The sequence below is a fragment of the Myotis daubentonii genome, chromosome 1, assembly GCF_963259705.1.
Source record: "Myotis daubentonii chromosome 1, mMyoDau2.1, whole genome shotgun sequence".
Taxonomy (NCBI): domain Eukaryota; kingdom Metazoa; phylum Chordata; class Mammalia; order Chiroptera; family Vespertilionidae; genus Myotis; species Myotis daubentonii.
The window spans coordinates 63,373,601-63,390,214 of record NC_081840.1 but is presented as its reverse complement, the minus strand read 5'-3'; the positions used below and the strand labels follow the sequence as shown (position 1 = coordinate 63,390,214).

Below are 16,614 nucleotides of genomic sequence, written 5' to 3'. Positions count from 1 at the left end.
AATAGCTTTCTTAGCATGCTGGTACAATTCATTCCTTTTATTAAGCAAGTATCTATCAAACTAGCTGTGTATAATCTTTAGGAAAAGTGAGAAAAGAGTCACTCAAGAAATCTTCTGAGTGCTTAATTATCTTTCATGACTCACTTCAGAGAATCAGAGCCCTGACAGGGACCTGGACTTCCTCACTAAGGGGAAGATACCTGTTCCTGCTGAAAGTAGGAAGCTGTTGAGAACAGAATCAGTGATAGGTGTTTCAGGAGAATGGTAGGTACCCATGGTCTGGGGTGGCTGGGTCAGCCCCAGTGGATAGCACAGAGGAAGGATAGTAAGAACGTACAGAGTGGGGCAAAAGTAGGTTTATAGTTGTTCATATGGAAAATAATACAATAAAATTCAAGGATAAACTGTTTCACTCATAACTGTAAACCTACTTCTGCCCCACTCTGTAAAAGGAGAGGAGCTTTTGTGGATAGATGATCACCTCAAATTCCAGTATCAACTGACATAATAGCAAGAAAACATTAAAGATATCAGAGTCAAATTTTCCGATATCCACCCCACATGTTCTGAAATGATTTCAACATCTACAATTTAATAGACTTCCTGACCAGTAGGGCAGTGGAGCGGGTAAAGCTCCTCTCCATCTCTTAGAAACTCCATCTCTTAAGAGGGAATCATGACAAGATTAAAAATGGTGGCAGAGTAGGAGGATGCTGCATGGACATGCTCCCAGGAACAAGCTGGAATTACAAGTGAAATACGGAAAGGCTTCCTGAATAATCAACGGAAAACTCACAGGAGAGAACCCTGATACCCAAGGACTGAAGATGGAGATGGCATAGAGACTGGTAGGAGGGATAGAGGTGTGAAAGGGCTGGCCGGGCACCCACACACGGCAACTGAAGTCCCGGAGAGTTATCTCAGGTGTGGGGAGAGCCACTGATAATCCCGGAGCTGGGCTCCCCAGCAGAGAGCACCAAAATGAGGAGGGTACCCACATAACATCTAGCTGTAAAAAGCAGTGGGGTACTGTCTGCCAGGGAGTGGCAGCTGAAAGTTTGGGCATCCTCTTAAAGGGCCAACACACAAAAATTCCCTGTGGAGCCACCCACCTTGTACTTTGACAGAGGGAGGGTGAAGTGGACTGGAGCTATGAGAGCAGAACCCAGGACTGGGGTCTTGGGGGATAGAGCTCAGAAGGCAGACACCCCAAGTTCCTTGGGCTGAGTCATTCCCTCACACAGCAGAGGACATCTTTCCCACATAGACATCTACCTTGCCTGGGGGGAAGACAGTCAACACATCCTATTGGAAAACACCTTGCCCTGAGTCCACTTAAGACAGTGGTCGGCAAACTCATTGGTCAACAAAGCCAAATATCAACAGTACAACGATTGAAATTTCTTTTGAGAGCTAAATTTTTTAAACTTAAACTATATAGGTAGGTACATTGTTATTAACTGACTTAGGGTACTCCTAAGCTGGCCTTTGCTAAAAACATCCTCAAGCTGATTGAGGTACGTTCGCTGAGGTCGACCCCATCCAATTCTCCCATCCACACTCAACTCGTGCATGAATCGCTCGCGCCTCCCCCACACTGCGAATTCCCTGGCCTGCCTGCGCCATGTGTCCCGTCGCCTGACCAACTGACACCCCCCACTTCTTCTAACGCCACTCCTTCAAAATAGACTTGCCCAGGCCGAAAACCGACTTCTGTGCATGGGCCACGAAGTTTCAATCGCACTGTACGTGCACACCCGCATGTGGTATTTTGTGGAAGAGCCACACTCAAGGGGCCAAAGAGCCGCATGTGGCTCGAAAGCCGCGGTTTGCCAACCACTGACTTAAGAGATTAAAAGTAACAATTAGCCTCCAGGCAGAAGCAACTGCCCCACCCTGTTGAAAAAACTCTCACCACACCTGAGGATGATTGCCTGGGGGCAATTCAAGTTGGAATCCTATTAGTCTGTAGACAGAGGTGGTTTCTGGAGGCTTTGAGTCTTTGCCTGATCCAATTAGTCAGAAACAGCCTTTAATACTGTCCTGCACTAGAGATTGAGAGGTGTAGAGGATCTACCTAATACATAGTCACAAACCCAAACAGACAACCAAAATGAGGAAACAAAGGAACAACCCCCAAATGAAAGCACTAGCGAATTCTCCAGAAGAGATAAATGAAGCAGAGACAAGAAATTTATCTGAAACAGAGTTCAGAGTAATGATGTTAAAAATGCTCAACAGTATGAAAAAAGATATATAACTATGAAAAAAGAACAGTCTGAGATAAAGAATGACATAACACAAATAAAGAACACACTGGAAGGAATACACAGCAGATTAGGGGAAGTGGAGGCCTGAATCAGTGAACTAGAAGACAGAGTTGAAAATATCACTCAATTAGAGAACCAAAAAGGACAAACAATTAAAAAACAGGAGGACAGCTTAAGGGAGCTGTGGGACAATGTGGTGAAATGTAACAATATTAGAATAGTAGGTGTGCCAGAAGAGGCAGAAAGAGAGAAAGGAATAGAGAAGGTGTTTGAAGAAATAATGGTAAAAAACTTCCCTAACTTGGTAAAGGAAAAAGTCACACAAGTTCAGGAGGCACAGAGAACCCCAAACAAGAAGAATCCAATAGACCCATGCTCAGATACATCATAATTAAAATGCCAAAAATTAAAGACAAAGAGAGAATCTTAAAGGCAGCAAGAAAAAAGAAAACTGTTACCTACAAACGAGTTCCCATAAGGCTGACACCTGATTTCTCATCAGAAACTCTATAGGCCAGAAAGGAATGGCATGAAGTACTCAAAGTTAATGGAAAGCAAGGATCTGAGACCAAGATTACTATATCCAGCAAGGCTATCATTCAAAATAGACGGTCAAATAAAGAGCTTCCCCGACAAAAAAAAAGGCTAAAGGAGTTCATCACCACCAAGCCAGCATTACAAGAAATGCTAAAGGAATTGCTGTAAGGGATTGCTGAGAAGAAGAAACAGAGAGAGAAACCTAGCCATACAGAATTAAAATGGCTATAAATAAGTACCCCTCAATGATAACCCTAAATGTAAATGGATTAAACGCTCCAGTCAAAAGGTGTAGGGTAGCTGAATAGATACAAAAACATGACCCAACTATATGCTGTCTACAAGAGACCCACCTCAAAACAAAAGGCACATAGAGGATGAAAGTGAAGGGATGGAAAAAAATTTTTCATGCAAATAGAAAAGAAAAAAAAAGCTGGAGTAGCAATATTCATATCCGACAAAACAGACTTTAAAAGCATCATGCTAAGCAAAATAAGCCAGTCAGAGAAAGATAAATATCATATGATCTCACTCATTTTTGGAATATAATAAACAACATAAACTGATGAACAAAAATAGAGACATGGGGGAGGGAATATTCTAGTATATAAAATAAGTAATCCTGTTATTTGCAGCTTTTTAATATTTCCTACAACTTTTGTGATATCATACTATGTTAGTACAGTTTTGGTAATATTATTATAATTAAAATCCTTTTATTCTTGAAATATTAATGTTTCTTGCATGTAATATTATATGTAGGATCATTTTTCTTGAATTGTTTATTGCATTTAACATTATCATATTTAAAATAGTTTTTCTTGAGATATTAATGTTTATTGCATGTAACATTATTATATTTAAGATCACTTTTCTTGAAATATTAAGGTTTACTGCATGTAACATTATTATATTTAAAATCATTTTTCTTGAAATAAAAAAAAAACTGAAAAAAAAACAGAAAAACAGGGAATCATTATCTTCACCCTCCTTATACTGATGGTAAGATGTGATTAAAACCAATATCCATTTACTGAGTATCTGCTGTATGTTGGAGAAATAAGAAGATAAGGTCTGGGGGGTTGGTGAAAACATCTGAGGTATTGGTGGAAAGACTAGGCAAACACACACTGAGACAATAAAACTTGCTGGAAAAGAGGCTGGGATTGCAACTCACAAACCTCTTTATTTCCTGTTGTTGAATACTGTTCCATATGGCTTCCTCTAAGAAAACAAGCAATTCTTCTGTGGTTGCTTTTTCACCCCCAGCCAGTTTAGACAGCTTTTCAGCTATAAGAAATACAAACAACCAATTTGATCAAGAGAAAGTGTTAAGGAACTGGGCATTTCTGTTTGAAAAGTATAGTCCAGAACCATTTCAGTATCCAATTAAAGGGCCCAACAAAGTGAGGCAAAGAACAAGCACTGAAGGAAAGGGATGAAACAGGACGATAACTGTTTCTTCCCCAACAACTCACAATTCAGTGTCGTAGACCTAATTCATCCTATGTCCTCTAAACAAACCAACCCACAGAAAGAAAGGTGCTATACCTAGAGACTCTCTGATAAAGCTGTACTGAGCGTCTTCATTTGCACACCTGTAGCTCAGAATTATATTGGCCACTTTCATATCAACTCTGAGCCTGAGGCTGTCGAGCCCAAGCAATTCTAAGAAACAAACACAGGCAGCTCCTATTGAAGGTATGTGGAAGGAAGAGAGGCCTAAAACATAGGCTTCATTGCCTACTTGCTGGATCCTGAAAGAAAGCAAAATCACATCAAAACATGAAACTATCTCATCATCAGGAAAAACAGATCAGTGATACATGGAGTGTCAGACGCATGTGAGTTTTGGCTTCCTCCCCATTCCCTTTTTGTGCCCTTTGCTCACTTTCATTTAGGTTGTGTAGGTTGGAGGAGTAGGAAGATAAGGTCTGGGGGATTGGTGAAAACACCTGAGGTACTGGAAGAAAGACTAGGCGGACACACATTGGGACAACAAAAGCTTGCTGAAAGAGGCTGGGATTGCAACTCACAAACCTTTTTATTTCCTGTTGTTGAATACTGTTCCATATTGCTTCCTCTAAGACAGTGGTTCTCAACCTTCTGGCCCTTTAAATACAGTTCCTCATGCTGTGACCCAACCATAAAATTATTTTGGTTGCTACTTCATAACTGTAATGTTACTACTGTTATGAATCATAATGTAAATATCTGATATGCAGGATGGTCTTAGGAGACCCCTGTGAAAGGGTCGCTCGACCCCCAAAGGGGTCGAGACCCACAGGTTGAGAACCGCTGCTCTAAGAAAGCAAGCAATTCTTCTGTGATTGCCTTTTCACCCCCCACCCCCCATTTCTTTATATTGGATGTTTCCAAAAAATGTATACACACTTTAACAGCTTATAACTCACTTGACTTTCACTCCTTTTCAGGTTTAACTGATTTGAAAAAATGGGTGAAGCCAGACTAAGCTTTGAACAAAGGAAATATATCGTAAAGTGCCACTAGACTTGTTTTATAGGGGTACATAAAAGATAAAGTTTATGGTATAAAATCTGCAACAGTCAATGAATTGAGGGTGCACAAATACCAAACGAAATGGTTCTTGATGTTTTCAATTCCGTTGTTTTGCGTTTTCAGCAGGGCCTGGGCCAGATCAGGTATCAGTTTAAAAACAGGCATTGACCCCCCAAAATTATTCATTTATGTAGATTCTTTTACATTTTGAAAATGAACTATATGCTAATAAGACTGACTTTATAATCATTTAAAGTGCATATATATATTTTTTGAACACCTCGTATTTTACCTTCTCCTAAAACACCTACTCACAGTCTAAATTATTCTGCTTCCAATTTCATCTAGGGAACAGGGAGTAGAATTTCCAAGATTGCCAACTTGTGATCTTGTCAATTATATGTACACAAACTACCAAGAAAATTAATGCCACTTAAAGTTTGATGTCATAAAACACACACATTTTAAAGGACTCATCTGTACTTTTATATGCATAGAAAGTTTTTGAGGAAAGACACACAAGAATTTACTATGTAGAATGAGGCTAGAAGACTGAGGGACTTTTTAAAAAATTTATCTTTATTGTTGAAAGTATTACAGATGTCCTCCCCTCTTTTATCCCCCCATAAACCCCCCCCCCCTTGAGAGGCTTCTATATTTCATTTTTCACCCTCTGAGCTACTTGAATATTTTTCCAATAAAATGCATTACTTTGTTAATTATAAAACAAACCAATAAAGCAAACCTAACAAAGATCTTAAATTCAGAATTCACATCTCATTATAGAACTCTCTCTTTAGCATAATGGCTAACATTTAACAAGCTCCTGGATCATTTTTTTAAAAAGTTATTTAAAATCTTTTTTTTTTTCCCCCCTGAAACGGTGTGGCTCAGCAGTTGAGCGCCAGTATGGAACCAAGAGGCCACTGGTTCAATTCCCGGTCAGGGCACATGCCCAGGTTATGGGCTCAATCCCTGGTGGGGGCCTTGTAAGAGGTAAGCCAATTGATGATGTTCCTCTCTCATCGATGATTCTATCTCTCTATCCCTCTCCTTTCCTCTCTCTAAAAAAAAATCAATTAAAAGTATATTTTAAAAAAATATGTATATGTGTGTGTGTGTGTGTGTGTGTGTGTATATATACTTTTAATCTTTTTTCCTATTAACAAAAGTAACACACACTAAATGCCAGAAACTGAGGATACACAGAAAAACACAAATGGAAAAAAAAAATCACCATCCAAATAGAATCACTATTAACTCTTATACGTGCTTCCAGTACATTTTTTAAATGTACAGGTAAAATACAGAGATATACCTTTTATTAACAAGTATAAATTATACTTTACTCACAGCTGCTTGGGGGTCTTGCTCTTAGTTAATTCCTGGACCAGAAAAGTACCAAATGCAAATGATGGCCGTCCATGATATAAATAATAAGCAAAATTCAGACGTTCCACTATAGCATATTTATTAACCAGATCAGGGCTAGAGAAATGTGGGAGATGACTTGATACATCTGGGGGAAAAGTGAAGCAATATTAATGCCCTACACCTCATCATGATCAACTGCAGATCTGTACATGGAAAACTTAAGTCTTTAAGTTTTAAAACTTTAAGAAAACTGGTTGCTATAATCATTTTGTACCGTTATGTGTCACTTTGAACCACCTAAATGTAATAGTTTTATTTTAATGTGGAGAGATGGCCCTCATTTTATGCAAAAATGTGTATCTGAGAAGCTGCATGAAAACTTATAAATTGTGCTTTTCCCCCATGAACTTACTTATAATTTTATATATTTTAAATCTATATTTAACTTCACAATAGCAATAACCTTTTGACTAAAAAATCTCTGCCAAAGATCTGCAAAAGCTTTTAATTCATTCATGAAGTTCATTATGCAATAAAATCTCTACCTAATATATTTGTGTCCTCTATTCACCAAGGCCAGGTCACTGTACCATGCTAATAAATACCTTGAGAAGAACATCTTTTTCTCTATATTAATACCCTCCTCTACTCTCCTTATCACTAGCTGTATTTTCTGATGTTGTAGGCACAGAGCACCTTATTATCTACATGTTGGTACCATCTTTCCAGCAGAGTGATTCAGTTTAAATTTCCATCCCTAGCCGGTTTGGTTCAGTGGATAGAGTGTCAGCCTACAGACTGAAGGGTCCCAGGTTCGATTCCAGCCAAGGGCACATGCCTGGGTTGTGGGCTTGATCCCCAGTAGGGGGCGTGCAGGAGGCAGCTGATCAATGATTCTTTCTCATCATTGATGTTTCTATCGCTCTCTATCCCTCTCCCTTCCTCTCTAAAATCAATAAAAAAATAGCTACATTGCCGAAACCGGTTTGGCTCAGTGGATAGAGCGTCGGCCTGCGGACTGAAGGGTCCTGGGTTCGATTCCGGTCGGGGGCATGTGCCTGGGTTGTGGGCACTTCCCCGGTGGGGGATGTGCAGGAGGCAGCTGATCGATGTTTCTCTCTCATCGATGTTTCTAACTCTCTGTCTCTCTCTCTTCCTCTCTGTAAAAAATCAATAAAATATATTTTTAAAAAAATAGCTACATTAATAAAAGACAAAGATTCTAATCGACCATACCCTCGCTATGCCCTAAGCCACGCCCACCAGCCAATCAGAATGACTATATGCAAATTAACCCAACCAAGATGGCAGCCGGCAGCCACGGAGCTGGAGCAAGCAGGAGGTTTGGTTGCCCAAGCGATGGAGGAAGCCAAGTTTCCCACCGGCCCTAAGCCGGCTGTGGCCTCCGCTCATGGCAACAAAGTTTCAATTATAGAAGACAAATAAATCCCAGATACCTGCTTTCAGCCAGCCTCCACTGGGAGCTTGGGTGGCTGGGGGTTGTGGCCAGCCTGCAAACAGCCATCAGCCCCTCACCCAGGCTGGCCACACCCTCATGGGGTGAAGGTCCCCGCTGGGGGGCTTGGCCAACCTGCAAACAGCCATCAGCCACTCACCCAGACTGGCCAGGCACCCCAGCAGGACCCCCTCACATTGAAGGGCTGTGGCCAGCATGAAAACGGCCCTCAGCCCCTCACCCAGGCTGGCCAGCACTCCTATATAATAAAAGGGTAATATGCAAATTGACCCTAATAGCAGAACGACTGGGAATGACTGGTCACTATGACACACACTGACCACCAGGGGGCAGACACTCAATGCAGGAGCTGCCCCCTGGTGGTCAGTGCGCTCCCATAGGGGGAGCTCTGCTCAGCCACAAGCCAGGCTGACAGCTGCCAGTATAGCGGTGGTGGTGGGGGCCTTTCCGCCTCCTCAGCAGCGCTAAGGATGTCCGACTGCAGCTTAGGCCTGGTCCCCGCTGGCAAGTGGACATCCCCCAAGGGCTCCTGGGCTACCAGAGGGATGTCTGACTGCCAGCTTAGGCCCAATCCCCCCAGGGAGCAGGCCTAAGCCAGGAGGTGGTCATCCCCCGAGGGGTCTCAGACTGCGAGAGGGCACAGGCTGGGCTGAGGGACCCCCCCGCCCCCGCACCCGCCGAGTACACAAATTTTTGTGCACCGGGCCTCTAGTATAAATGTAAAAAAGATGAATCTTAAAAAATTAAGTTCCTCTGTGCCCATGAAAATAGCCAAGAAGTTTTTTTCTCTCTTTTCAGAGAAATTTAAAGTCAGAAGATACTCGGATGTGAGAAGTTAGTATGCAATAACCACTCCTGTCAAGCCCTAATATTTGTCTCTTAACCATTTATTATCTACTAGAGGCCCAATGCACGAAGATTCGTGCAAGAATGGGCCTTCCTGCCCTGGCTGGCTTGGCTCAGTGGATAGAGCATCAGCCTACAGACTGAAGGATTCCTGGTTCGATTCCGGCCAAGGGCACATGCTTGGGTTGCGGTCTTGATCCCCAGTGGGGGGTATTCAGGAGGCAGCCGATCAATGATTCTCTCTCATCATTAATGTTTCTTGCCGGGGTCCAACCCCAGCAGGTCCAGGGGTCCCCAAAGGTGTGGACGGAGTCGGCGAAGAAGGAATGTCACGGAGACAGCGTTCAGTTGATCAGCAGCCTAGCCAGGATCTCCAGCCAGGATCTCCAGCCAAGTTCTGGTCTGGATCTCCAGAGAGGTTCTGCTTCGGATCTCCAGAGAGGTTCTGTAGCCATGTTCCCTCGCTAGGTTCTCCAGCCAGGTTCTGTCCAGGCTCTCCAGTCAGGTTCAGTGTCCAGGTTCCAGTCAGATTCTCCTGCCAATCTCTGTAGTCAGGTTCAGTCCAGGATCCCTTGCCATGTTCTCCCGCTAGGCTCTGTCTCTAGGCTCCGAGGCCAGTCCCGGTCCAGGATCCTCTGGCATGCTCTCGCCAGCGAAGTTCTTCTGTCTCTAGGCTCCGTGTAGGTTCTGTCTTCTGAATTCTGTCTCCTGAGTTCTGAGTCTTTCTGTCTTGTTACAACTGTATTTATACCAGTTGATTCAATCCTATCAATCTCTATTACAAAGGTTAGGGCGTTTCTTATCTCCATTCCAGGGAGAAAAGATTATGTAGTTTAAGCATGATTGTTCGTAGTTAAAGGGATTAATTACCCGCCTGGCACTTAGTTGAGGGGTTTTATTCCCTCCCTAACTTCAGGGGAAAATCCCTACCTGGGGATTCAACCTTTCTCGGAGAGGTGACTTTGGTTAAAACACAGCGCCAAGAAGGTGAGCAAACATATTAAGAAAAGTATGCCATATATGCCAGGTCCCTTGAAACAGCAAGGATGGACCGGCTCCCGGCAGTTTCTATCTCTCTCTCCATCTCCCTTCCTCTCTGAAATCAATAAAGAGATATATTTTTTTAAAAAAAGAAAAAAAACACAAAAAACAATGGCCTTCCTTCCCCTGCTGCCAGCACCACCTTCGCTCCAGCCGGAGCCACCTTTCTGCCTTCCCACGCTGCCCAGAGGCCCGGAGCCGCCTTTCTGCCTTCGCTCCGGCCCGGAGCTGCCTTTCCGCCTTCCCACACTGCCCAGAGGCCCGGAGCAGCTGGGGCAGTGTGGAACACCTGTGTTGTCGCCATGGCAGTGATGCAAATGTCCTGCCCCGCCCCCGGCTGCTCAGTACCTGTGTATGCAAATTAGCCCACCATTGTTGTTGGGTTAATTTGCATAGTCACTCCTGATTGGCTGGTGGGCGTTGCAAAGGTATGGTCATTTTACATCTTTCTCTTTTATTAGTGAGATTTTTTAAAAGGTGAGCTAACATTCTGAACTGTTAAGAAACCAATTCTGGAAAACAGTGTATGTGTTCTTATTTTCAAAGTTCAAAGCTTATTTCTGAAATAAAGTTTTATCCTCCCATGGAATTATAAAGACTTCTTATATTGTGACTTGGCTCCCACAAAAAAAGACAAAGATCTTTTTATTTTTTTCACTTTTTTTATTGTTTAAAAAAGACAAAGATCTTAATGGTGTCTCGTCATTTTACAAAACTATTACTTAAAAGTACATCCTCTTTGTGATTAAAAAGTAGTCACATGCATCTGTATGCTTTGTGAGAACAGAGTAACTTTGGTTACTTATAATCTATACTAATAAAAGGGTAATATGCTAATTAGACCAGGTCAACCAGCCATCTTCCGGACGTCCGACTTCCTTCCGGACAAAGCCATGATGGTGGGGGCCAAGGCAGAGGCAGTTAGGGGTGAGATCAGGCTGGCAGGGAAGAGCAGTTAGGGGTGAGATCAGGCTGTCAGGGGGTTAGGGGCGAGATCAGGCTGGCAGGAGGTTAGGGGCGATCAGGTTGGCAGGGGAGGGCCGTTGGTGGCGACCAGGCCAGCAGGGAAGGGCAGTTGGGGGCATTAGGCAGGCAGGCAGGTGAGTGGTTAGGAGCCAGTGGTCCTGGATTGCGAGAGGGATGTCCGATTGCCAGTTTAGGACATCCCCCGAGGGGTTCCAGATTGGAGAGGGTGCAGGCCGGGCTTAGGGACACCCACCTCCCCCATGCACGAATTTTATGCACCGGGCCTCTAGTTTCACATAAAACTATTCATTCATTTCTGAAATATTTACTGAGTACATGTCAAGTATATGGTACTTCCAGGTGCCAAATGAGTAAACTTAAGTTTTTTATTAAAATAAGACCCTGATTTTTTGGCAGTTGGAGATTGTGTGTGAGAAAATTCTACCCAAATGAAGAATTTTCTCTGGCCTGCCATGGAAACAAAGTAAATATGCAGTCACTTCATATCCCCTTTCAGTGGTAAAACCATGTGAAAAAGTTAGTAAATACTTTAACTAAATAAATATAGCTTTCCAATTATATAAATCTGTATTATTGTCTTCATCATTGTTTCATTTACATTGTGATTTATTTGCTCAAAAATTTTTAAATGTCCAAAAACTAGGCAGGGAACATGCCTTCAATGTCCTTTTCCTCTGTGTACCTACTAGAATGCTCGATCTCCAAGAGGAAGACCAAGACCCTGGCTACATGATGAAGGTGGAGGTAGAAGAACAGGACAGGGTATTCTGTCTAGTCTCTAGTAACTTTACTGAGATTAAAACATGTGTTTTCATTTGAAAATACAATAAGCATTACTTTTTCAGCACTCAATAAATATTTATTGAACATCTATTATAGGCCTGTAATGGGCTCTGGACACTAGGTAAATTCAATATATTAAAATGTGAACTTATAAAACTGACACATTAGAACATTCATTTTTATGTATGTCAATAAACAGTCACAGGTTGTATATTATGTGCTAAGTACTTTAAGTAGTAATTTGAAGCCAACTTTAGAGTAATTTAGGCAGAGACACCACAGGTTACATGATATTAAAGGCTAACGCTAAATTTAATAATTAAAAAGATAGAAAAAGCAGTGTTTAAGAATAGCATATGTATGTTAACTATACTTTTAAAAAGGTGTGTGCGCACACACACACACACACACACACACACAGAGAAACAAAACAGAAATTCTCATAATCTAGAGAGGAAGACAATTTGTGTATAACTGGTGCTGACTGTGTTAGTAACTGTGTTAGGAACTGTGAGAGGTTGTTAAGTGCCTTTCATTGTCTCCTTTCATTCTCAATGTAACATGTGAGGTGGGCACTATTATTAAACTTTTTTATAGGGAATTTAAGGTCCTTGCCCAAGGTCCTACAACTATTACATGGTAGAGCTAGGATTTACCTAATACCAACACTTACACTTTTACCCTTTATAATACTACTAGAGGCCCGGTGCACAAAATTCATGCAGGGGGTGTGTGTGTCCATCAACCCAGCCTGCACCCTCTCCAATCTGGGATCCCTCGGGGGATGTCCGACTGCCGGTTTAGGGCAGATCCCACAGGGACCACTGGCTCCTAACCACTCACCTGCCTGCCTGACTGCCCCTAACAGCCTCTGCCTGCCAGCCTGATGTCCCTAACTGCTCCCCTGCCGGCCTAATCGCTACCTACTGCTCTTCTGCCAGCCTGATCGCCCCTAACTACCCTCCCAAGCTGGTGCAATCGTCCCTAACTGCCCTCTCCTGTTAGCCTAACTGTCTCTAACTGCCCTCCCGTGCCAGCCTGACTGCCCCTAACCACCTCTGCCTCAGCCCCTGCCACCATTGCTTTGTCCAGAAGACGTCCAGTCTAATTAGCATATTACCCTTTTATTAGTATAGATACCACTAACAAAGGGATTTGGGGAAAAGAAGAAACTTAAGCAGATAAATACATATTATATTTCCCAGCAAGTACAGCACTAGTGACCTAATACAATATGTTTTCAATTCATTGGAATATACCTTTATTTTTAAAGTAGAAAGCAGTAAAAAAAAAACACTGGGTTGGCTTTTACATAAATCAACTTCTCCTATGGATCAACATTATTGAAATGCTTCCAAAGCAAGAAGTGCCCATAATGACTTACCTCCTATAGCCAGTGTGTTGGCAGACTGCCAGCCAAACAATCTGCTAGGATCAAAGGGCAATAATGACTGTAAAAGGGGAAAAATTAAATCAGAGTTAAAAGTTAATTGATTCTAATAGCCCCTTGGAGCTCAACCCATAGGCAGCACACTTCAACCAACTACACAATATCCCTAAAAATTGGTTCAGACTCTGCAGATCCCAAAATAAAACTAAAATTAACATGGGAAATTGTGCTTTCAAGGCCTGCAACTCCCAGTCCCCATTAATACTCCTGTAGATATCCAATAAATAGGAAACTTTTACTTGTAAGCACTTATAGAAATGGGAAGATGTAACTAGAAGTGATATCAACTTAAGATGGCCAAAATGAAACTCTTTTGACACCAAAATTAAATTTTTGCATGCAAAATTAGAAAATGCCAGCTCTAAAATTAAACTGAATGAATGGGAAACTCATCTTGATTGGAAATTAGAAGCTTCTGGGAGGAGCACAGATAAATTCTCTTCTCCACAAGAAGTTAATAAGAACTTGTAGAGCCTATCTCTGAACTAAGGAAGGCTCCTGAAGCTGCTCAATGCCAATGCCCCACTTTTCCCTCTTCTCCAACTGCCCTGCTGTACTCTTTACTTCATTGTCTGGACTTAACTCTCCTTTCCTCCTCCCTCTTCTTTCTCTTCTTACCTCCTCCCCCTCAGCTCCCTATGCAGCTCTCTACTGACCTAGGGGACACTCAGAAAACCAGAAAAGTCAGTCTCAGGCAGAGGAAAACCAGAGATTGTACAGAATTAAGGAATCTACCTAAAGATTTCCATGACTTTCTCCAAAATCCTGATGGGTTCACAAAGGAATTTAACTATAAGAACATGTGATCCTGACTATACTGATCTATTTCAATCAGTATATCTACTGATTTGTGGAGCAAAGCAACAGAATTACTAAATAAGAACTGCTGGGAAACTCCTGTTTATTACAGAAAGCCAGATCACCTTAAGAAGGGTTATAGAAAACTGAAATGGGATTCAGAAAGAGAAAAGAAGCAAGCACAGGGTTGCTCCGAGGACTATGAGAGGGTGTTTCCCTTCTTACTACTTGTTTAGGAGAAACTGAAAGAAAGGAAATTACTAAGACCCTTGTAGATACTGGGGCTACTTTATCTGTTCTGAACCACACCCAAGGAGGTTGCTTTTTCCCTCCGAGAAAAGCTTCGGTACAAATGGTAGGGGTATCTAATCAACCGAGGCCTGTTTTTTTGTTTGTTTGTTTGTTTTTTTAAATATATTTTATTGATTTTTTACAGAGAGGAAGGGAGAGAGATAGAGAGTTAGAAACATCGATGAGAGAGAAACATCGATCAGCCGCCTCCTGCACACCTCCTACTGGGGATGTGCCCGCAACCCAGGCACATGCCCCTGACCGGAATCGAACCTGGGACCCTTCAGTCCGCAGGCCGACGCTCCATCTACTGAGCCAAACCGGTTTCGGCCCAAGGCCTGTTTTGATATCAGAACCTGTTCCCTGCCAACTAGGGAATGTTATGGTATAATATAAATTTTTTGCTAATAAAATCTGCCCCAATTTTCCTGATAGAACAAGATTTTCTTGAAATCAGTGACAGCCACATAACTATTTTCTATATTCATTTAGAACTAAATTAATTTGATTACTAAACCAATGGGAAAATGATTATTTTAAAGGAATCTCTGCAAGAGGAAACTAATCTTGAGGCTGACTATTTGCTAACCATCTTTTCTTCATTATTAACTTCGATGAGAGCCTCAGAATGCCTTAACAGGGACCCTGCATTCCCTCTTAGGGGCAGTGGCTCTCTCCCACCTAGGCCTCTTAAAAGGTGATGGGAGGGGGGAATTGATTGATTCTAAAGTAAGTAAACAAAATTATATGAAAGGACTTCACAGGCAGTCTGCTTCCCTTCTCCAGGGCAACTAAAAATCTTATCTTTCTGGACATAAATTCTTTGAACATAAAAAAGAATGTATGAGCCACTTTTCTATTTTAATAAAAATAGAACTGGCTGTGTTCCTTTTAAAGACTCTCTTCACTTCAACTTGTGTGTGCAAAGTGCACTCTCTTTTGGTAGAAGCAGCATTAATTATAATGTAAAATGGACTTTAGAAATGTTTTTGGAATCAAAAGGCAAGAGGACTAAGAGGCTAGAATATATTACCACGTAAACATGACAAGGTAAGATAAGGCAGATCAGGAAAGGAAAAGAGTAAGACAATCAGATCAAGAGTAAAAGAAATGTATGTGCCCAGCCAGCGTGGCTCAGTGGTTGAGCGTTGACCCATGAACCAGGATGTCACAGTTCGATTCCCGGTCAGGGCACATGGCCAGGTTGTGGGCTCGATCCCCAGTGGGAGGTATATGCAGCAGGCAGCTGATCAATGATTCTCTCTCATCATTGATGTCGCTATCTGTCTCTCCTTTCCTCTCTGAAATCAATAAAAATATATTTTAAAAAAATGTATGTGATGATCAAATCATGAACAACAAAGAAAAAAGCAGACTAAGGTCAAGTCAGTCAGAAAAGTTTTGAGAGCAGGGAGCGGTGACTATTTGAAATCTGTCTAGGCCAAAGGTTTAGCAAAGACTATAAACACATGGTGGGAGGGATACAGGAGAAAACAGAACTATTAAGTCAAGATTTAGATGTCTAAGGAAAGAGCAGCTTTGATTTTAAATCAAGGGAAAATTTGTGGTCTCTACATTAACTGTTCTCTATTTGAAAGACCCAGAGTGGTTTCTGTTTTCCTGGTTGAATCCTGTCTGATACTCCTAAATACCAGCCACCTAAATAAATACTGTACCTGAATAAGGTGGTAGAGTGTAATATCCGGTGGTAGGACACTAGGGGCAGTGTACTGTGGGAAGAGAGCAGTTTTTAGCTTGGGATAAGGAGTTAATGCCATCTTCAGTAGCTGGGGATCTACTTTTTTCAAACAGTTCTCATTTTCTTCATTCTGAACAACCTAAATAAAAAGACAGATAACATGGTACACAGTAATGTTTGTTTCTTCTCCACATTTGCTCTTGTTTCACAAGAACCTGTGAAATAAGATTAGCTTGAGTGTACATGGTGGTGAAAATAACATTGGCCAAGGAGTCAGAAGCCACCCAGCCTGTGTGGCTCAGTGGTTGAGTGTGGACCTATGAACCAAGAGGTTGCTGCTTCGATTCCCGATCAGAGCACATACCCAGAGGGCGTGCAAGAGGCAGCCGATCAATGTTTCTCTGTTATCGATGTTTCTATCTCTCTCTCCCTTTCCCTTTCTCTCTCTCTAAAAATCAATAAAAATATATTTTTAAAAAGGAGTCAGAGAACAACAGATCTTGTTCTGGTTGTAACACAAACCACTGTGTGGTCTCGGGCG

The 16,614-nt window shown here is 42.0% G+C and overlaps 1 protein-coding gene across 2 annotated transcripts in view; it reads right to left on the bottom strand.

The window, feature by feature from the left end:
- The window catches only part of SPG11 (SPG11 vesicle trafficking associated, spatacsin), a 106,974-nt gene that overhangs the window by 48,195 nt on the left and 42,165 nt on the right, over positions 1–16,614 (bottom strand). For both annotated transcript variants that reach the window (XM_059702725.1, XM_059702736.1), the window contains 5 exons: positions 16,051–16,212; positions 13,220–13,286; positions 6,681–6,846; positions 4,359–4,564; positions 3,989–4,097 (listed from right to left, as the gene is read on the bottom strand). In XM_059702725.1, the coding sequence (XP_059558708.1) occupies positions 3,989–4,097; positions 4,359–4,564; positions 6,681–6,846; positions 13,220–13,286; positions 16,051–16,212 (710 nt within the window). The remainder of the gene's footprint in view (positions 1–3,988; positions 4,098–4,358; positions 4,565–6,680; positions 6,847–13,219; positions 13,287–16,050; positions 16,213–16,614) is intronic.